This window comes from Colias philodice, chromosome 5, assembly GCF_061535455.1.
Source record: "Colias philodice isolate Cphi_HAF_F1 chromosome 5, ilColPhil1 Martin Lab GWU primary, whole genome shotgun sequence".
NCBI classification, from domain to species: Eukaryota; Metazoa; Arthropoda; class Insecta; order Lepidoptera; family Pieridae; genus Colias; species Colias philodice.
Genome location: NC_143090.1, coordinates 11086792 through 11110221, shown reverse-complemented (window position 1 = coordinate 11110221; position 23430 = coordinate 11086792). Strand labels below are relative to the sequence as shown.

The 23430-nt window shown below is 33.0% G+C and overlaps 1 protein-coding gene, 1 long non-coding RNA gene and 2 other non-coding genes across 4 annotated transcripts; 1 reads left to right on the top strand and 3 right to left on the bottom strand.

The window, feature by feature from the left end:
• The first annotated feature begins 1815 nt into the window (after window positions 1-1815).
• Window positions 1816-2761, top strand: LOC149488656 (uncharacterized). The gene is made up of 3 exons (XR_016315620.1): window positions 1816-2365; window positions 2492-2553; window positions 2629-2761. It is a non-coding gene; the product is annotated as an uncharacterized LOC149488656 (long non-coding RNA).
• A 4862-nt stretch (window positions 2762-7623) lies between these two features.
• TRNAT-AGU (transfer RNA threonine (anticodon AGU)) lies at window positions 7624-7697 on the bottom strand. The gene has a single exon. It is a non-coding gene; the product is annotated as a tRNA-Thr (tRNA).
• A 995-nt stretch (window positions 7698-8692) lies between these two features.
• On the bottom strand, window positions 8693-8766 carry TRNAT-AGU (transfer RNA threonine (anticodon AGU)). Its single transcript has one exon. It is a non-coding gene; the product is annotated as a tRNA-Thr (tRNA).
• A 2453-nt stretch (window positions 8767-11219) lies between these two features.
• On the bottom strand, window positions 11220-23197 carry LOC149488653 (uncharacterized). The gene is made up of 8 exons (XM_089695172.1): window positions 23075-23197; window positions 21571-21642; window positions 21000-21125; window positions 20408-20509; window positions 17652-17783; window positions 16361-16525; window positions 13030-13167; window positions 11220-11409 (listed from the first exon to the last, which is right to left on the bottom strand). Exons 1-8 carry the CDS (start codon window positions 23075-23077, stop codon window positions 11302-11304), a joined length of 846 nt encoding a protein of 281 aa, XP_089551298.1. The 5' UTR covers window positions 23078-23197; the 3' UTR covers window positions 11220-11301.
• Window positions 23198-23430: the final 233 nt, after the last annotated feature.

The window sequence follows — 23430 nt, the reverse complement described above, 5'->3', positions numbered from 1 at the left end:
ATAATCCTCATGAATCTTTTTAAACCAACATTTTGCAGAGTTATAATCAAATTCGGCTTCGTTCGTGATATATTTGGGGATTATTTATCTGTATAAATTACAGCTTACTGTTAGAAATTGTTATAATCTGTGGCCTTGTGGCATAAACAAACGATGTTCCTTATTTAAATTCAGAACAGACATGTGATGTGAATAAACATCTGGAATTACATTTTAATACAGAAATGAAAAACGTACTTTTAATATAATTATACTAGCTTTCCGCACGCGGCTTCGCCCGCTTTGTCTAAAACATAATAAATTATATACTCAAACCTTCCTCTTGAATCACTCTATCTATTAAAAAAAACCGCATCAAAATCCGTTGCGTAGTTTTAAAGATTTAAGCATACATAGGGACATAGGGACAGAGAAAGCGACTTAGTTTTATACTATGTACCTAGTGATGAAAGATAAGTGCAATACAATAAATAAATGCTATTGTTTAATCTCTTTGAATTTAATATCCATCCTTGTTGAAGCAAGACACAAAAACAAACTGAAATGTATAGCTCTATGGTTTCAATAACATTGAGAATATTAAACTGCTGACTTTTATTTTGCGACAATCGTGAAGATTCAAGAGAAATGAAAAGCAAGATTTGAACGCTGAATTTGCGAGATATTTAATTATTTTAATGTTAAACGGCAATACTTTCTAATCATTTATTTAATTCAGAGAATTTATTTGAAACTCGACTTTTAAGTAGTTAATAGAATTAAGTTAATGTGTTTAATCACCTAATTCTTGCTTCATATTTGGAATCTGGGACGAACATTTTATACTGTTAGGGTAATCTGTGAGGTACTTGAGCTCTCATTATGTAATCAAAATTGACTCCCTTGTACCTACTATCTACAAATTGCAATTCTTTCGTGATATAACTTACATTATGTATGAGAAAGTTATACTTTGCCTACCAACATGTTTAAAATATAAAAAAACTAACACTTATAAAATATAAAAAGAAATCAAACAAACTTTAGGTAATTTCTCCCAGCAATCCTTGGTTTTAATGTAAATATATAAAAAAAAATCTAATATAAATATGAAATAATGATATTTAACTTAATAAAATATTTTATTGATTCGAATGCGAATATATATTCGCATTTGAAATTGAATTTCAAAAGCAAATAAAGTCTTGCAACAAAATGTTTACACAGAATTCACGTTTAGATAAATATGTGTAATGTGAGTCTCTAGTCACTAGTGGATATGTAAACAAGAAAACATATTTGCACGTGGAGAATATCTAAAATCAACGATTATTTTTCTAGTACCTATTTGATTTCACGCAAGTATTAAACATTTAGAAATGATAGATTTTAACGGTTTTAAAAGGCGATTTATTCAGTCCGTGAACACGCTAGCTGCAAAGTGTGCGAAACGTCGGTAATCGGTATAATAATAATATAATGAATAATTCGCGATTTAAATCAGTTAAAATCTTTAATTTCTAAATTAACGATTAATCGAATGAATTGCGAGCTTTTAATCCATACTAATATTATAAATGCGAAAGTAACTCTGTCTGTCTGTCTGTTACTCAATCACGCCTTAACTACTGAACCAATTTGCATGAAATTTGGTATAGAGATATTTTGATACCCGAGAAAGGACATAGGCCACTTTTTATTGCGAAATATGTACAATAATATTATGTAGTAGTTAATAATATCAAATCTTTTTTATTTCTTACTTTTCCGTTTTTGAAGTCGGTTGTTTTTAACGCAGTTATTTTTATTTAAGGTGATGAATTAATTTTTCTAACATTTACGGCCCTTTTTAAACCTTCGTAATTTTTATATTATTAAAGTTGTCGTGATGAAAATTCTTGACAAGAAAGTTCAATAGTAACACAATACGTCTACCGTTTTAGAAACATGATTCCATGATATTTTCTCGATAGAAAAAAAATACAAAGTTGTCATTGTTATTTTTTTTTAATCTCTGGCATCTTCAAAATAACAAACGTAAAGTTACGACTTTTTGGATTTTAACTATAAAATATACAACCTATACGTCTACCGATTTAGAATTTTGAAATATGCAATGGTTTTGAAATAAACAAGAAATACTTGAAATTAGCGCGCGACCAGCCAATATAGCGAGAGCCGCCCTGTACCTTCCCACCCCGATCGCTGCACGAGTCATTCCCGCTACGGCCGTCACACGGGGAACTTGTGTCGCTCGCGCAATCGTAACAGAGGGTGACAACACGATAAGACAAAATGAGACAAATGGGGACAATAAAGAAAATAAGAAGAAGAAACATAAAGGTTGGAGGAAAAAGAATGCTTACAATTGGAACAAATTAATGAAGTAAGTTGGTTTTATTTTAAATTTGATGATAATTGTATTATAGACGATGTTTGATATGTACCCCTGTTTTAAGTACATAACGAATGTGTAAGATTTTTTCATTTATAGCATAGATAATCTTTTCAGAAATCCGGAATCCAGAAGGAAAATAAACCCACTGATTGTTCACAATGTGAACCCACTCCTTCGTAAGTACCTTTATTCAGTCAAAAATGTATGTTATCAACGCTCTACTTTTTTTTAGCGCATGATTCAATTTTTAGCAAAAAGCAACAAAGTGCAAAGAAATAAAAAATCATGGTGAACTTAGTGGAAGTATGGTAGATGTAATATGGAACAGGAGCTCATTGGAGTAGTATTATATTTAAAAAAAATACGAAAAAATTTCAAGAATTACATTTCTTAGTAGGTGGTAGATAAGTATGTTGTTTTTATAGAATTTGATGTTGATATTTATTTCATTTATACTTACTACACCTGTGCGGGAAATTGCTTAGTACTAAAACAGGTTTATATTCATATTTACATAGTAATGTGAGTTTTCATTTCGAAAAATTTTGTGTAAGTATATTAAATTGAGTTCCTGGGTGATCTGGAAACACAATTGGACCCGGAAGATGGCGCTGCAGTCACTCCTCCTAATCACATGAACCGATTTGGATGAATATTTGTGTGCACATTTCATTGTTGTGGGATGATTGGTTGATTCGTTTTCACATTAGCTAATATTATGTATTTTTGTTGTAAACTTAATTTAATGTTTATAATACATTATTATTGGTATAAATAAGCCAGTGTTCGTCTCACATTGCTGTACCTGCCTACCTACCCTACCAGGGCCTAACTTTGTTCTGGCTATTTTATTTTGATTATTTGTAATGAATAATTACAATTATAATAGAGTGCAAAAAATAAATACATGCGTCAATATATTTTGTGTTTATTTTAAAAACAATTTTTTTATTTAAAAAAATATCATTCCGACCGCACCTATTATAACCTGTATTATTTTGTAATAAAGTAAACATTACGAAATAATAATAATTATTAATAATGTCTAAGAAGTTGTTAAAAAGAAGATTATTTGTTTATAAGCAAGAAAATAAAACCAATAAATCAACAATTAAATAAATGTATAACAATATTATAACTGTATGACGACTCCATACATGTTTGTCCCGAGTCGGCCAGCGGCAGCGCGGCGAGTTTGCAAGAATGACTTCGCGCACACCCGCGTTCGCGATAGCGAGCTATTAGACTCCGCCCGCCAAGCAGTGGATTTTTTTTTGTGTATCGTCTTAATACTTTTTAGTGTATTTTTCAACACGAATCAAACGAGCCCAAACTCGATAAAGTTGAGTCAATATATTACTGAGTTCCTATGGCCACCTTCCGATTCCATCATCAAATCAGCTTCATGTCATGATAATGTTTCATCGCTATCAAATTTACTTAAGTATACAAAATTTCAGCTCAATCGGTTACCGGGAAGTGAATCAAAGTTACTTGCTACATATCAACTTAGTCGTCGAGTACAGACAAAAATGCTCATAAAATAAAAACTACTCGGCCTATCCGAAAAAAAAAATTATGTGACCAATTCGACACCATCCCGCATTGAACAAAAAAAGAATCAAGTAAATCGGTTCTGAAACCTCGGAGTAATCGGTGTACATACATAAAAAAAAATATACCGGCCGAATTGATAACCGCATAAAATCGCATGGAGAGCTTAATTTTCATTAAAGGTTCTAATCGCACGGAAAGCTAAATTTTCACAAAAAAGCTCTAATCGCACGGAGAGCTTAATTTTCACAAAAAACTCTCATCGCACGGAGAGCTTAATTCTCACAAAAAGCTTTAATCGCACGGAAAGCTTAATTTTCGCAAAAAGCTCTAATCGCACGGAAAGCTTAATTATCACAAAAAGCTCTAATCGCACGGAGCTTAATTTTCACAAAAAGCTCTAATCGCACGGAAAACTAAATTTTCACAAAAAAGCTCTTTATCGCACGGAGAGCTTAATTTTCACAAAAAGCTCTAATCGCACGGAGGCTTAATTTTCAAAAAAGCTATAATCGCACGGAGAGTTTAATTTTCATTATTTAAGCTCTAATCGAACGGAAAGCTTAATTTTCTTAATTTTCTAATCGCACGGAGAGCTTAATTTTCACAAAAATCTCTAATCGCACGCAGAGCTTAATTTTCATTAAAGGCTCTTATCGCACGGAGAGCTTAATTTTCACAAGAAGCTCTAATCACACGGAGAGCTTAATTTTCATAAAAAGCTCTAATCGCACGGAAAGCTTAATATTCACTAATAAAAATAACTGCGTTAAAAACAACCGACTTCAAAAACGGAAAAGTAAGAAATAAAAAAGATTTGACATTATTATTTACTACATATTATTTATATGTGCTATTTATTAAAAAGGTTTGATGTCGGTGCACGGGCTTAATACTAAGTGCTTAATGTTCGGCACCAACTTCAAACCTATTTAATAAATAGCACATCCATACTAATATTATAAATGCGAAAGTAACTCTGTCTGTCTGTCTGTTACTTAATCACGCCTTAACTACTGAACCAATTTGCATGAAATTTAGTATAGAGATATTTTGATACCCGAGAAAGGACATAGGCCACTTTTTATTGGGAAATATGTACCACGGGCGAAGCCGGGGCGGACCGCTAGTTAATTATAAATTTAATGGATGACGTTTAAATTTCAACCACGAGGCGATAATTGCTTGTTAAAATTATATTATGCCATCAATTTATAATAACATGGCTATTTTTGAATCGATCTCTGGTAAATTTCATTTTAAAGTAGATTGTTAGGGATGCCTATTGGTTTATACTTATGAACTTAATTTATTTACACTGATCAAAATTTCGAAGTACCTATGGAATTAAGTTTCTTGAAATAGCGGTTCAAAGACGACTTATTCATATAAATAATCTGTTATCATCTGCCCTTGATGTAGGGTTTAAAACGTCGGGTACTTTCGTATTTAACTTAGAATTCATAGATAATGTTTTAGTTATTCTCTCATAAAATCAAACAGAAAAAGTAGTTATTTATCTGGTAGTAGGATGCATCAATTTTCTAAGCATCATTAATTTATTACTTTGATGAAATTAATAATATTGTATTTACTCAGTTTTAACTGGATTATAATAATGAGATTACACTCAGAGAACTTTGAAATGATACCCTCTCATTGAGGTTAGGTTATGACTTATGGCAACCCTAAGCAAGACTAATGAGGCGTACACACGAGGTGGAAAAGGTTAATATGAATAAGCCGGTGTGTACTACGCCTACATCCCAGTGTGTAGCCATGTTGTTGTAATTAATGATCCTGTTGGACTTTTTTCTTGTTATTTAATTATATTTAATGCTTTTATAGTGCTGACGCGGACGTATGTAATATTTTTTTTATATTTAGTTTGGCTCAGAAATGTTACATGCTGAAAAAAATATTCTACTACATTCATATTTTTCTTTCGCTTGGCCAGCAACGAATGTAAAAAAATACACAAAATTATAAACAATTAGTTTCACATCACATACAATTCATTACTGTTTATTTAATACATAATATCTTGATGACTACCTCTACTCACACTCACTCTGTAATCTGTATTTAGCACATGTTTTACTGAGCGATTTCTTTACGGGTAATTAGGTGATCAGCCCTCTGGGTGCTGCCAGATAAGTAATCTATCGGGTATTGAATTAAAGCCTCCCTTCTCTCACACGATAAGCGCTGTAATCGAAGAAATACTTTATATTATTTAAGCAAATATCAATTGTCTCTAAATGAATATTATTTACTAAAGATAAGTTATCTCTTGAGCTAGATAATAATTAAAGAAATGATAACATTAATTGTAATAAATTAGGACACTCATCATCAACGAATTGATTTGGATAAACAAAAAATTACTTTGTGATTTCAGATTTTGCGATTAGTGTTCTCTGAAAAAAAAGTACCCTAGATAAAATACAGATAATAATACCTATAATGTTAAGTTTTCAATTTATTTGGCATTTAGTCAATTAAGGTCTCAAAGTTTTCTCACTCGTAATGCTCAACATTATGCAATATTAGGATCTCTCAAAGTATTATTTAGTGTTATTCGGTAAAAATATAGTTATAAAATTTAAAATAATTTATTGAGCTACAGTGAGAAAGTCTATATCCTCTTTAAAAATGTTTAAAAAATATTATTTTAAAAACGACCACTAAAATTTGCTACAGTACAACTTATTATTAAGATATTATTATTTTATCCCGTAAACACTAAACTCATAGCCACCACACAAATCGTGTCACGTATGAAACATGCTCCGGGATTATCTGCATTGCAATATTAATGGTTCTCTCTGATACATTGATAACGGTATTTGCTACTAAATTAAGATTTTATGTCGCAGGTAAGCGGGCTAACATTTGACAACGTAGAAGTTTCGAGTAGTGTGTTATAAGAATTTGTTTGCTTGAACGCGCCTATCCCAGGAACCAATGGTCTGATTTGAAAAATTTATTCCCTTTTGGATAGTATTTTATCGAAGAATGCTATAGAGTATAGGGTATATTATCATCACGCTTAGACCTGCAATAGGAGCGGAGCAATGCTGGTAAAACCGCGAGGCACAGATAGTAACTTTATAAAATATTACTTTTATTCCTAACAGTTTCTCAATTCCTTGCTGGAATACATTATTTTAAATAAAATAGTATATGAAATAGTTGTATGGTAATAAATATAAAAATTGGATCAAACAGGTATTCTTATTCCCAAAGGGTACCTAATGGGATGAGACCACAAATAAATAGCTGTCACATGTTCGGATATTTCTGACAGGCGCAGGTTAATTCTGTTGCATTGCATTTAATATTAATATTGCCCTAATTGCGAAGTAGCTAGATAGGCATTATATAGTAAACTTATGTACTTGATGATTCATTATTAATTAAACAGTTTCAGGTAAAATATTGTGAACTAACAATACATTTAATTAGAACTATTGTTAAATTTAACTTCTTGAACAGGATTCATATTGTATTCACATTATCTACATAAAAATATTATATAAAAAATGTTCGCATTGCTTTATAATTTTTATTTTATCATAATATTGTACCTATCTTTTTTCTTAATTTTTCAAAAAAATATCATTGAATAAATTAAATAATAGTTACACGTAAAGTTGTACACGCAATGTTGTAGTAAAGCAAAAGAAATTAGGCGCCGGCGAGATTCGAACTCACGATCTCCTGTTTACTAGACAGGCGCTTTAACCAACTAAGCCACGGTGCCGATGGCGACGCTTGTGAAATAAGAAATAATATTATTCTCGAATGTACCTACCTCAGTATTTTTTTTGCTTTATAATAAATCAAAATATATGGTGGGGCTCACCGCGGCTCACACTTCACTTGCGTGCTTTTTTCACAATCTAGCTTCGCTATACGGTAACCTCTATAATAATGCATATATTATTATAGATAATGATATGATATATCGGTTCTTACTTCTTACTTCTTATTAATGATTAAGAGGTATTTTGTGACCTTGAATTATGTATTTATTTTTCGATCATATAATAAAACGCACATGCATTATATTGATAAATAGCTATGAACCCTTATACCTAACCTTTACCTAACGCAAGGAAACTAAGCAAATAAATTATAGTCATAATCAAAATTTCTTCATATTCATCTCCTTATAGTCCTAGAAACGTACAGACATAATTTTTAGGAAAGTTTATCAGAATTGGATCAGTGTTAAAGCAAAAATCAATACTTGCAAATAAAATTCAAATTCAAAATCACATTTATTCAAATAACACACTTTTAATATTATGTAGCTCCTGTAACATTTATAAGGATATTTGCTAAAAATCGAGGTCAAGTAACTTTTACAGATCCCGAGTCAAGATATTATCGTGTAGGTATAGGTAATATTATACTTGTATTATCTTAATGTTTATTAGCATAAAATAAGACTCAACTTAGAAAGGACTGTGACAAGGCACTGATGAGCTATTATTAATTATCTATTATTAACAATAATCAGTTTTTAATATTTTATCTTTATTGTGAGTTTTTATTTGAACGTAGTTTTATTATCATGTGCAATCATAATACTTTATAATACATAAGAAACAACACATATTAAATATTAATTATAGACAACCCTATTGTGAAAAATAACATTCAACTTTCAAGTCAATTAGGGAAGGATACTTATTGAAGATAAATCTAAACTCAATGTAAATTTTACGTTAATGAAAATAATTAAAAAGCATCAGGCGCCGGCGAGATTCGAACTCACGATCTCCTGTTTACTAGACAGGCGCTTTAACCAACTAAGCCACGGTGCCGATGGCAACACTGTCGAAAATGCTGTTCCAAAAACAATGAATATGCTTTGTTATACTGGAGAATAACTGATTATTGGTGTTTCCCCAAGTGTTCTTTTCCGCATTTTGGCCGCAAAAAAGCATGATTTGAATAAGTCAAAAAAAAAGTCAAAAGTTTTTACTTACTACAAAAAAATGACTCAAATATACAAAAATATTATTAATTAAGACAAGATCCCACTGCTCGATTTACAGGTACCTATCGGTTTTTTGATGAAATTCATTTCAAACGAATGTCGCTAATCCATTCAAGTTATTAGTGAAATAGAATTAGGTTGCCGCAAATATCTGAAATAACTCCATAAGCTTATAAAACAGCTATAATTGGAACTAGATCTACAATCTCAAGCAAGCTTTACGTATTAGTAACCATAAATCAGCAAGTTCATATACCTAAACCACTAAATAATAATAAAAAAAAATGTGCGTGTAACTAGTGTACACACGTAAGAAGTGAAACTTCCTTATGACAATAATTTACTATACGCAACTTTACAGAAATACGTCGAATCACGCGTGGTAGGGATAAGAAAAAGATGGCGCGTAACGGAAAAATGTCACGCGTAACGAAAAAATGTTACACTAAATTTTTTCCAACCCCGACAAAGAAGTTTCACTTCAAAAAATAAACTAATTCAGTCATCAATCGTCTGCTGCATATCCCAGCTTTACAGAACGACCTGCATCCTCTCTTCAATAAGTTATCTACACAAATACAAACTCAAAGATTCACAATGAAAATCTCTCCATCACACGCTACAGTAGCTCATTCCAGCGGATTGCGTTTGCAACTAAACTCGGAACTGTCCCAAACGACCTCAGGGATTTCAACTTCAATGAATCCCTTCCAAGGTCGAGGGAACTAATAAACTGTCAAGAAACAGTCTTTCAATATTTTTTTTGGTTTGAATTGACACATTCGACAGCGGGATTTAGTTATTGGACCGATGTTGGACGTAAAAATAATTAAGTAGGTATTGAAATAATACCCGAGAGCGTACATTTAAATGTTATTATAATATAATATCAATAGAAAGATATGGCGCCATACCACCACGAATCTTACATTTATTGCGCTCTCCTATAAAGATGGTCATTAATTTTCATTAATTTTTCGCTTGTTTAAAAATACTCAACAAGAAAATAAAATGTTACTAAGAGCGAGCAACCTCGCAAACCGACGAAGCTCGGTCTATGTGAATGTGAATCGGCCTGAGGAAATTATCAGCAGCAGAATTGTTTATAATGAAATTCGGCAGACAACCTAGTTTAACAAAAGATCAACCACCAACAACCCGCCCAAGCCATCAATAATTTGAACTAAAATATCTTCAAAACAATGTGATCAATATGCATATTGCATATTAAACAAATCATAAAGTTTCAATAAATGGCAAGTTAACCGCAGGAGCTATTCCGGTGTTCCCGGGTGAAACTTAAATAGCCGGGGGCTGTCGGGTTCCCAATTACCTACTTGGGACCTCAGAGAGTAATAAGATCGATCACTCACAGGCCAAGAGACTGCTGTGAATTGCTTTAAGATACAGTTAATATGTTCCCGTGAGAAATTTAAATAGAAGACGTAAGTATAGTATTAATACAATTGTTACTTGTAATATACTATTCTTCCGTGTTTTTAAATGATTTGCATTTATGTGAGGAGATATGGTTTAGGTTTAAAGAAGATTAAATTATATTTCGTTCCTGTCAGTCTTGACCCTAACTTATTGAAAAAATGAGTACCATTTATATGCTTATAAAAAATATTTGAATTAACAAAATCGCAATTAATATTCAAAAAATAGATCGCTAGTCACTTCTAGCCACCAGCTCCCTTACTATAAACTGTAACAAACCCATTTATACGGCGATTAGAGCGGAGTCTCCTTAATTAGTTTGCTTCTCGTGTGAGCCACGTGACCTTCTGCGGTCAAGAGTCACCAAAGATTTAGGTCATTAATTTTTAGCTCTCTTGAGATCACTAACGATTATACCCGTGATTGTTAGGTTATAGTACATACACCATCTAAAGAAATGTCTTTATTACAAAAGAAGAAATGGCGTAGTTGAAAATAACGAAAATTAAGATCAACGAAATTGCTATTATTTCTCCAAACGGCTGGGTGTGTTACGTAAATAATAAACCAACTTTCTCACGAAATATAGGAAAAATTAAGACTTTCTGTTTCATTCACGACGAAGTTTTAGGGGGAGTCGAAATTGTCCGGAATTGCTTCGAGAAAAGGATAGTGCGGCTGCGGCCGTGCCGCTTTTACAGATTCCTTGTGAACTATCTAATCGATTCAGAAATAAACCTCATCATGCACACTAATTCAATACTTACCCTAAATACACTAACTACTACACAGTTTGGTTTTGTACCATTTCAAAAAAGGCAAAAGAAAACAACCACATCTAATTGTTATTTATTAAAATAGTAAAATAAATACAATAAAATTATTCAGTTAACAGTCTTCAGTTACAAATATGCTTCAACTATTTCGTCATATCCGCCTTCTCCTTGTCCGCTTTCCTCAAATCCTTCAACTGCTGGTTCTCTGATACCAGAGCTTGTACACGCTGCTCGTATTTTTCACGTAATTCCTGTAAAATATTATTTCATAAGATTTATGTCAATTTTTAAGCTATTGCATAGCTTCTATCGCGGGCCTTGAGCGCGGGGACCGAATCGAGAAATTCCGTAACGAAAAAACCTCACGCTCCCCACTCCGACGGGCGCGGAGGTGTTTTGACGAAACTAAAATAGCTTAAACATTCTACTAAAAGGTTGTGTGGATATGGCGTAATTAATGTAATGTAAAACTTGGACATTAAAAAAGTATTTCACATAGCACAAGAATAACAATTCGTTGATGATGAACTATTTTTTAAAATATGATAGACTATAAAAAAAAAATCGGAAACCTATCTACAAAGGAATACTTTACAAGTGTGGAATATAAAAAAAATGAACAACCTAAAATGGGATTGTTCACAAACACAAAATTCAAAAAGCTCTTGACAACCTAATAGTAGGGGAGGCCAGGATGCTAAATGTGGATTTACTCGAGCGTCACGGGAACCTATTAGAATTGGTAGATTAGACCATAGCGAGAAAAAAAGGTCCTATAATGTTTTCACTTTTAGCGATGGGGAAGGGTTTTTTGATTTTTTTTAATTTAAAAAAGAAAAAAATTGGCTTGGAAATACTCAAGCGCGTTAGATATTGATATTTTGCATGCTCCAGGACGTCACTGAAAAAAAGTATACGTTAATCTGACGATTTAAGTGGCGATTTAATCGCTATGAAGAAAGGGTAAAAAATTTAAGTAATATTATTCGAGCGCGTCAGATTAATATATGGGGGGGTTAATTACAATATAAGAAGTCCCCATTTCGCTAATCTGACGATTCGAGCTCAACCTTAGGAAATTATGGATTATTCAAATTTGCCAGCGGGGCCCCTGAGCGCACCCACCAACCATAACTGCTCATATTGACTAGAGGTACTAATGAATAGCTAAGGTACCGTCCCTTATAGTAATCTGACGCGCTCGAGTAAATCCCAAAATCCCCTCTTGGGCTCCCCTACTATAAAAAAAATTATCAACAACAATTGATCATTTTACAACACTTAATAGACCAGGATCTTTCGCCCATTTTTGCACTTGATTACTATCAAGCTAATTTTCCGTGAGTAGCTTTATTTTGATGAGACGCCCAAAAATTTCCTGTACGAAACTCCCGATTGTGGTAGTTTACAGAGGTAACAAGGATAAAATGTTTTGATTTGATGGTTCTCAAATATTTATTACGCAATTTGTAGGACAATGTGTCTGTTGAATTATATAAATATTAACTAAGTGAAAACAAAAAAATCTGCTGGTTAGTAATCATTTATGATGACCTCGTTATCGATACACATTGGAAAGAGGGGACTCTTTGATCAAACCTTTGATTTTGTAGGACAAATATTTTTTCGAATAATTTAGATAATTATTATTATCTTGAGATTGAACAAAAAAAAATTCAGTTAGTAATAAATATTTGAGAACCATCAAATCAAAACATTTTATCCTTGTTACCTCTGTTAGCTATCACAATCGAGAGTTTCGTACAGGAAATAATTAGGCGTCTCATCAAAATAATAGCTCACGGAAAATTAGCTTGATAGTAATCAAGTGCAAAAATGAGCGATGGATCCTGAACTATAATATACAGTACCTTGAATATAGCCAATTGCGTGGTATACTCCTTCTTCAGGTCATCGTTAAGCCCCGAGCTGGTCTGCGCGCGCTGCAGCACCAGCGCGTGTCGCTCCTTCTCCGCCTTGAAGCGGGCCTCCATCGCTTCTAGACGGTCCTGGAGTTGGCGTGCTCATTTTATCTTAATACTAGCTTTCCGCCCGCGGCTTCGCCCGCGTTTTCAGAGAAAACCCCGCATAGTTCCCGTTCCCGTGGGATTTCTGGGATTGCGTTATTTTCCCGGGATAAAAAGTAGCCTATGTCCTTTCTCGGGTATCAAAATATCTCCATACCAAATTTCATGAAAATTGGTTCAGTAGTTTAGGCGTGATTGAGTAACAGACAGACAGACAGAGTTACTTTCGCATTTATAATATTAGTATGGATATATAAATCTTGTGTCACAATGTTTGTCCTCAATGGACTCCTAAACCACTTAACCGATTATGTATAATAAAATTCGCACACCATGTGCAGTTCGACCCAACTTGAGAGATAGGATAGGTTTTATCCCGGAAATCCCACGGGAAAGGACGAAGCCGCGGGCGGAAAGCTAGTATTATGTAAAATTGAATTGTAATATTGACATGATTTAAAAAAAGCAACTATGTATGGAGTTTCTTGCCGGTTCTTCTCCATATATACTGCTTTCCGAATCTTTAAATTATGTAATGCCGATTCAAAAGTGCTTTTATAAGAAGCCTAATTGAATAAATAAATGTTTGTGTTTGACTTGGTCACGGTCATGTTAAGGTCACCATCACGACCATTACAACTATCAAATGTCATGTAAGAATATGGACATAGCCATGGTCAAGGTCAGATCTAGGTCGTGGTCATGGCCACAACAATGACTACAGCCGATGATGTATATGACCAAATAGTATTGATGCATTAATAAAAATTTACTAAGGGCCGATTTTTCAATGCTTGGATAAAACTTATCCGTCCAATAAAGTATTACACGATAATATTAAAATGTCACGTAAACTGTCAAATACGGGCAATTAGAAAACGTTTTTAAAATTGTAGTTTTATACATTATTCGACGAATAAGTTTTATCCAAGCATTGAAAAATCGGCCCTAAAGGTAATAATGTCAAGAAAATTTGCATTTTCGTAGATAAAACAAATGCAGTTTATGCGGGTATTTGTAGACATGTATTTGATTTCGAATGTCAACAAATAATTCAAGTGCTAATTCATATCGAATTATGAAATTGAAAGTACGTCTACTAACTACTTTTATCGAAGTCTTGCATAAAAACAACACCAAATGCCACCACCCTCGTCAATGTTTCATATTTACTAAACGATTGCAAATTACACAGATATGAGAAAAAAATCTATTCTTATTTACGTTGAAGTTGCATTAAACTTCGCGACACTTTCCAAAACACAAAAATCATTAATTATAATTTTACACGTCTCAACTTGGTCATAAATTACTCAAGACTATTTCAAGCACAATTTCGCCTCGTGATTTGCAAAATTTAAAAAGCTATACTAATGATGAAATTTCACAAGTCTGTAAGTGAAAAAGTTTTGCAAAAACCGCAGCACGTCAAAAATACTTCCTCATGTAATAAGTTACTTCGGAAATTACATTTTTATGTACGGCAGTTGAAACAAAGAAAAATGCGTAGGATGACGCTCCTTGATGACATACTAATATATTCTATTGATAAATTTCACGTTTATTCCATTGAAAAGTTACATTTGGGGTTGCATTTTTTAGAGGACGCAATTTTAATTTTTTGATGTGTAGGGGGGTTCAGTGTGAAGCTATCACCAAGTTTGTGGGGTTGCCACCCTTGTCCCACGGCCGCCATCTTGAAAATAGCGGTTGATATGGTTTTTACAATATATCTCTTTAACTATTTATTTGATAAAAAAAATTGTTAACATTATTTGTTGCAAATTAAATTCTCTACAACTTTGGTCCAGTAACTTTTTGTCGTAGAACTATAAATAAAAAAGTTATAAGCGAAAATGTTCAGAAATTAGAGATATTTATATTTTTCAATAAAACTTTTTTTATCATTTTACGAAGAAATGGTATCAGACCATTATTGTAGATTGTTTTTTGAGGAACAACTTTTATATACATAATTTTTTCATTAAGTAGATAGCTAAGATTTTACAGCGCTCCGAAGTGAGTACTATTTTTCAGTACTCTTAACTATACAGTATACATATATTATGTGTGTACTAATAATAATTTGTCATCAGTAATTGTTTTTAATATTTTTAATAATTAATAATTAATTTTGCAATATTATTAATAATTAATTATTGACTGAACTGACTTGAAGTCTCGAAGCGCGTTTTTTTTACGTCGAAAAGCAGGGTTGAAATGTTCTGCAGTGTGCTTCCATTGTTCTGGAGTCTGGGAAAAGAGCCAATAGCCATTATATGTATAGTTAGGAGAACTGAAAAATAGTACTCACTTCAGAGCGCTGTAAAACCTTAGCTATTGACGTAATGAAAAAATGTTTTATATAAAAGTTGTTCCTCGAAAAAGAATCTACAAAAATGGTCTGATATCATTTCTTCGTAAAATGATAAAAAAAAGTTTTATTGAAAAATATAAAAAGCTCTAATTTCTGAACGTTTTCGCTTATAACTTTTTTATTTATAGTTCTACGACAAAAGTTACTGGACAAAAGTTGTAGAAAATTTAATTTGCAACAAATAATGCTAACAATTTTTTTTATCAGATAAATAGTCTAAGAGATATATCGTAAAAACCATTTCAACCGCTATTTTCAAGATGGCGGCCGTGGGACAAGGGTGGCAACCCCACAAACTTGGTTTTAGCTACTCACTGACCCCCCCTACACATCAAAAACATAAAATTGCGTCCTCTAAAAACTGCAAGGTTAGGCCTAAAAGATGTAACATTTCAATGGAGTAGTTGTATTACGTTCAAATGTCTTCATGGATTTTCCTACAGATGGAACAAATTGACCCGAAAATAATAATAACGATAAAAGATAATGGAAACACAGTAATTTACATTCAAGTGAGCTCAGTACTTGTTTCCTTATTGAGTTACATTTAGACTACGCTTTCTCGTAAAAAAGACATCGTCCTGAAAACAACCGTGTATTCAAGGAGTCGAAATTCTGAGTTATTTTAAAAAATATAGCAACATATTACAAAAAAACAAATAACATTGAACCAATCGAATTTGACTTTGTAAAAATTAAAACTTGAACGTCGAAATTTTTCACAATGTTAACTCCGACTTTTCTTAATCAAATTAAGTTTTTCATCAAAAACAACAAAACATCATCATCACCACCCACCTCCATAGCCTTAACCTCCGCGTTCCTAATATTCAGCAGATCCTTGGTGATCACGTTGATATCCTTGAGCGACTGCACTTGAGTGGTGAGAGCTTCGATCTGCAGCTCTTGGTTCTTCACCATCTTTGTCTTGTCGAATATCATGCCGCGCGCTTTGCTTAACAGCTACAAAACAAATTATTGAAGTGAAACTTCTTTATCGGGGTTGGAAAAAAATTTAGTGTAACATTTTTTCGTTACGCGTGACATTTTTCCGTTACGCGCAATCTTTTTCTTATCCCTACCACGCGTGATTCGACGTATTTCTGTAAACTTGCATATAGTAAATTATTGTTTGAAAAATAAGGTCATAACGAAGTTTCACTTCTTACGTGTGTACTGTGTACACTAGTACACGCACACATTTTTTTTTTCAGGTTTTCAAAATCTTTTTTTTCCTTCAACTGCGACTTGGCAATCTGTTTTAAAACAATTGGCCATTATTTTTATTGAGAAATTGTCACGAGATAATGATTTTGGTAGAAAACTCTTGTCCATCGACTCAACTCTTTTTTAAAAAGACATAAAAAAAATGAATAGCCGTGGATAAAATACTAATGTTAAGTAAATTCACAAAAGCTATTTTAAATTGATTATACTAATAGCAAATAGGACACCGGTTTTAGAAAAGATGTGGACAAACACTACAAATATTTTTAACAAAACACACAAGTAATCTTGATGGAACTCAAAATGAAATTACATCAATGCTACTTCTTGTTTACTCATTTTAGAAGAAACCTACACACAATCTTGTACCACGAAACCCCCCAACATGAAGTTTTCTCAACTCAAACACGAAAGCAATAAATCTCGCGAATCACAAGTAAACCGGTGACAAGTCCCGCGGGAACATCAATATCAGTCACATTGACAACGGCTCCCTATTGTTTGCGGGTAGTTGAAATGTGTATTGAAATTTGTGTTTTAGCAAACTTCCTCTAAGGAGACATATTTTTCCATATTAATTAGTATACGACGTGCGTTGTATTCATACAAATTTAAAAGATGAAATGTTTGGAATCATAGCCGTTTATACGAAGTCGTTAAGTTTTTAAAATTTTTCCAATTTTCCGCGCAATTATCTATCAATCAAATATCCTTGACAGGTATTTTGTAATAAAAGAGCAGAAGATGAATAAAATCAAAAAAGGTCTCAAAAGGAAATAAGGTTCATCAATTCCATATCGATTTCACCACCTACAAAATCATCTAAGTGCAAACGTACAAACAGACAGACACACAAACTAACCTCCTCATGCTGCAGCTTTATGCTTTGTATCACCTCCTGATTCTTGCCAGCTGGTTTCGATAATGCCGCTTGTAATTGCGTCTCGAGATTCTTTATCCTGCTTCTTAGAAGATCTATTTCCTCTTCGCGAACCTGGTGGTAGGATTCAAAGATATCAAATGTTCAGTTTTTTCACTTAGTGGCGATATTTCAATCTTTAGTTAAAACTTAGCTGTCCAATAAAGAAAAACACGGTCACAAACAAAAATGTCACCTGAAAAATGTTTAAATTAGGGCAATAGTAGTCCATTGAATAAAAAGTTCTAGAGTGCGTGAGTTAGTAACGTAAGATGTTTCTTCGGAAACATGTCAAGAGTCCCTAGGTAATAAACATACTAAAACCCCGGGCCACTAGGAGGAGCCCCGGAGTGGGGGGAGGGGGGAAATGGGTCCATTTTTTCATTTTTCACTTAAATCTCAAAACCGGTACATGTTAGAGAAAAACTTTCAAGGAAAAGTTGAAAGGCCATAAAATTATCTACAAGTTGTACCTAAATTATTTTTTCCTATATCCTACCGTTTCTGAATTATACGCAGTAAAACATGATTTTGGCTCAAACAATTTCCACATCAATCGATCAAAAAATATTTCTTTCTTCCAAAAAACTCAAATGTGCAACTTGTGACCGGTACTGATAGATTGCTCTTAATTAGGTCTATAATTGGTAAAATAAACACATTCCTCCATGGAAGCCTTTAGGAGGAATCGATTGTCAAAATATTATATTAGGGCAGTTTGAGTTACTGAACTTGATCTTTTTATTTTTTTCTTCCAAAAAACTCAAAAGTGCAACTTGTGACCGGTACAGATAGATTGCTCATAATTGGGTCTATCATTGATAAAAATACCAGATTCCACCACCGAGGCGTTTACGGGGAATTGAATTTTATTAGGGTAGTTACGATACTTGAACTTTTTATTTTTTTTCTCCAAAAAAACTCAAAAGTGCAACTTGTGACCGGTACTGATAGATTGCTCTTAATTAGGTCTATAATTGGTAAAATAAACACATTCCTCCATGGAAGCCTTTAGGAGGAATGGATTGTCAAAATATTATATTAGGGTAGTTTGAGTTACTGAACTTGATCTTTTTATTTTTTTCTTCCAAAAAACTCAAAAGTGCAACTTGTGACCGATACTGATAGATTGCTCTTAATTAGGTCTATAATTGGTAAAATAAACACATTCCTCCATGGAAGCCTTTAGGAGGAATCGATTGTCAAAATATTATATTAGGGTAGTGTGAGTTACTGAATTTGATCTTTTTATTTTTTTCTTCCAAAAAACTCAAAAGTGCAACTTGTGACCGGTACAGATAGATTGCTCATAATAAGGTCTATCATTGATAAAAATACTAGATTCCACCACGGAGGCGTTTACGGGGAATTGAATTTTATTAGGGTAGTTACGATACTTGAACTTTTTATTTTTTTTCTTCCAAAAAAACTCAAAAGTGCAACTTGTGACCGGTACCGATAGATTGCTCATAATTAGGTCTATCATTGATAAAAAAACCAGATTCCACCATGGAGGCGTTTAGGAGGTATTGAATTTTATTAGGGTAGTTACGATACTTGAACTTTTTAACTAACTACCCTAATAAAATTCAATTCCCCGTAAACGCCTTCATGGTGGAATCTGGTATTTTTATCAATTATAGACCTAATTATGAGCAATCTATCTGTACCGGTCACAAGTTGCACTTTTGAGTTTTTTGGAAGAAAAAAAATAAAAAGTTCATGTATCGTAACTACCCTGATAAAATTCAATTCCCCGTAAACGCCTCCGTGGTGGAATCTGGTATTTTTAGGAATTATAGACCTAATTATGGGCAATCTATCTGTACCGGTCACAAGTTGCACTTTTGAGTTTTTTGGAAGAAAAAAATAAAAAGATCAAGTTCAGTAACTCAAACTGCCCTAATATAATATTTTGACAATCGATTCCTCCTAAAGGCTTCCATGGAGGAATGTGTTTATTTTACCAATTATAGACCTAATTAAGAGCAATCTATCAGTACCGGTCACAAGTTGCACATTTGAGTTTTTTGGAAGAAAGAAATATTTTTTGATCGATTGATGTGGAAATTGTTTGAGCCAAAATCATGTTTTACTGCGTATAATTCAGAAACGGTAGGATATAGGAAAAAATAATTTAGGTACAACTTGTAGATAATTTTATGGCCTTTCAACTTTTCCTTGAAAGTTTTTCTCTAACATGTACCGTTTTTGAGATTTAAGCGAAAAATAAAAAAATGGACCCATTCCCCCCCTCCCCCCACTCCGGGGCTCCTCCTAGTGTCCCGGGGTTTTAGAATGTTTATTACCTAGGGACTCTTAACATGTTTCCGAAGAAACATCTTACGTTACTAACTCACGCACTCTAGACCCCCCTTGGAGGGACTCATTCAATGGACTATAGATAGTGTTTGGAATTGTTATTAAATATGTTATTTGACGCATAAGTTTTATCCACGGATTGAAAAGCCGCTTCTCACTCAAACAGTTTTTTATCCAACGATACATATATAGAAGCTCTATTAAATCGTCAAAACATGGAAAGACATTATTATCATCAAACTTTGTCTCTGATCTTTTTATCAACCCATGTGATTTCGTTATGAATTAAAGGAAAAAAATTAGCATCTTATATAGAAAATCTGTTATTATTCAGTAGAAAATGTACTCATAAAAGAATCAAATTGCATAAAACTCACTTTCAATTCTAACCTAAGCCCATCTTCACTCCTTTCGTTTTTAACTTTCTCCAGCTCTTCAATTTTCTTCAGTAACGCCTGTTCTCTTTGTAACCATTCTTCCTAAAAAGACATTATTCGATAACATAAAAAATTCCAATGACAAATTAGCAGTCAGATATATTTTTTTTTTATTTGTAAGAGAACCCAAATATTTCAAGCTTATTATTCCAAATTCACAGATAAAATATGATATACCCCCTGCAAACGATGTGTAAGCGCGATCCTCATACAAGTGGGGGACGGAAGCCAAACGATCATGTTCATTGACAAACCAAACCTTCACAGGAAGTACTGTCGCAGTGCATCGTCAAAAAACGTTTCTTGTTATCAGACGACTAAGCTTACGCCTCGTGTACAGAGTGGGCAAATTTCATCAATTTAGTAATTTCTTTCAATAAAAATAACATTAAACTCAATTACGATTACAATTATTGTCTACCAAGCCAACATTACATTTAATTAAGTAATTCACAAAAAAACTCAATTTTCATTTACCCCAAAAAAAAACAATCCTCAGTTTTCCCGCTGAAAATCAAATGAGATCACTTACCGACGGCTTTACAGCGTCTACATTTCCGTTCGTAGCGGCGTCACCCTCGGAATTCACTTCAACCGGTTCCGGTTTGATTTCCGTCCTCGAAGGATCATTTTCCACTTGCGTTTCTTTAACGTCTGCCTGGGAATTGGGGAAATACGAATCCATTTAGCGAGGCGGTTTGATACAAACGTATTGTGAGTACTTCTAGCTTTACGCTTTGTAAGTTGGCGGGATGTGGATATGCGACCCAGTTCGTGTGAAATAGGATTCTACTTGTACCCTCTTGGTGGTAAAAGGAGTAAACACGCATTTATCTGTGCCTAAGCAGTGTGTTGTAGTTTTGTTAATATTAGAAAAAAACTGATATGTTTAGTACGCGTCATAATATTTTTTGTTTGTCAAAATTTGTCAAATAACCTCTTTTTTTATTTGTATAATACGCAATCAATACGAGTGATTCTACTATTCAAACTTGTCTCTCGATTTACTGTACATATCGTAAATTAACCATACAGTTACAATGATACAACTTAATCTGTTAATATCTGCGATTAATTCATGAATAATTACATTAATAATTTACCTGTTGCTCTGTTTCTACCACACTGACAGCAGGACTAGCAGGTGCCTCCTGACTTGGAACGCTTTGATCAGCCTGAAATCATGACAGGCAAGTTTTAAGCAATGGCTGACAGACAATTACCTACAGGAGATGAATGTTTGTTTGAAGATTTTGAAATACCTTCGTAATTGCTAGTCATAATCTGTAATATTAAAACTCGTGTTATAATATCTTTATCTATTATTCAATAGATATTCACAACAATGGAAGCCTAAACAATCTAGCCTCGAAGGTCTAAAGTAAATTTATAAATTATATTCTAAAATTAATCAAACTAATCATCCGATCTGGCTGTGACATAAGACAATTTAGTGATGATAGCCGAAATTACTTCATAAACGGGTAACAGTTGGCTCAAAGGGATTAATACCGTCAAAACCAAAAGCGCATGGAATTAGAGCGAAATCACGCAACCATTCTGAGGCACAAACAATCCCTTAAAATGCTACGTGACTGGGCATTTTGGTGTTGGAATCAATCGTCGAAAATCCTGTTAAGTACTTAAGTTTGATTGATTTAAAAGCTTAGCTGCTAAACGGGTAATTGGTATTATAATGGCCATTCTATATGATAGAATCTTTGTCAGTTTATATGTAATGTCTAATATAATATTATATAATAGTATTTATTTATTATAATATAATAGTATATTAGACATTACATATAAACTGACAAAGATTCTAGCATAATATTATTATGCTGGAAGGATTTTCATAAACCACGCCATAATATATTGAAAATGTTTTGTAATCTGTTTACATCTCAATTACTTGTTAAAACGCGTACGTACGTATTAAAAGTTTCAAGTGACACTGCTCTCTGAATAATTCTAACTAAAATTATACTTTTCTAGCAAGTTTTATGCAAAAACATACGCTAATAAAAAAGGCGCCAAAATGCTCCACCTTTTGAATGACATTGTCTTCTTCTTGCCGCGTTTTTTTTTTTCGCGAAAAAATAGTTGAAGGGAAGTGAAATATACCTACAATACAACTTCGTATTGGGTACTGTTCAAAATAATATTACTAATAAATATAAATTACTTTGTACTTTTCAAATACTACATAACTTACGCTTCCATTTTTCAAATCACTAATCTTTGACCAAATGGAACGCATGAAGGAATTACTATTCGTTCGTATTCGTATAACGTCACATTCGTCATGTAAGTTTATATCCTCAATGCAATTTTCACCGATCATCACACACGTGGCTTACTGCAGATATTTTAATAAACAATGATAATAAAACTTTAAAATAAACAGGAATCAAGGTTAACAAATGTATTTTTTATGTTTTTATGGAATTACACTCAACAATACCAAAAGTCATAAGACTCAGACGAAAGAATGCTTTTTAAATTTTCGAATTCTATACAGCCAGTACCTACGCTACATACGAGATAAAGAGTTTTGATTTCATTAATTAATGTTTAAATAAAGTTTGGCGTACACAATGCACTCACCATTATAATATCTCTTAAATAATATCTACCAATACACTGATTTAAAACTTTCACGTGAAATAAGTAACGCGTACTAAACACACTGAAATGTCTTACGGGACTCGTCTATTTTTGGAGTGCAGGCGTTAGTATATAAATAGGATATTAGTGAACGATCACAATTCTCAACTTTCCCACCTATAATTTACAAGGCGCATTTTACCTACAGTAATTTAAACAAACATTAAAGTGTTGTATTGACCTTTTTTTTAGGGTTCCGTTATCCGTTCCGTACCAAAAAGGTAAAAAGGGAAGGGTCCCTTTTTTAAATTAGGAATCATTATTAGGGAATAATGATTCCTAATTTAGTAATTTGA

Coding starts and splice junctions, on each gene's coding strand:
- LOC149488653 (XM_089695172.1), bottom strand. Junction 21,126..21,570: donor TGGTAGAAACAGAGCAACAG/GTAAATTATTAA, acceptor CCCAATTCCCAG/GCAGACGTTAAAGAAACGCA. Junction 13,168..16,360: donor CGGAGGTTAAGGCTATGGAG/GTGGGTGGTGAT, acceptor CGCCAACTCCAG/GACCGTCTAGAAGCGATGGA.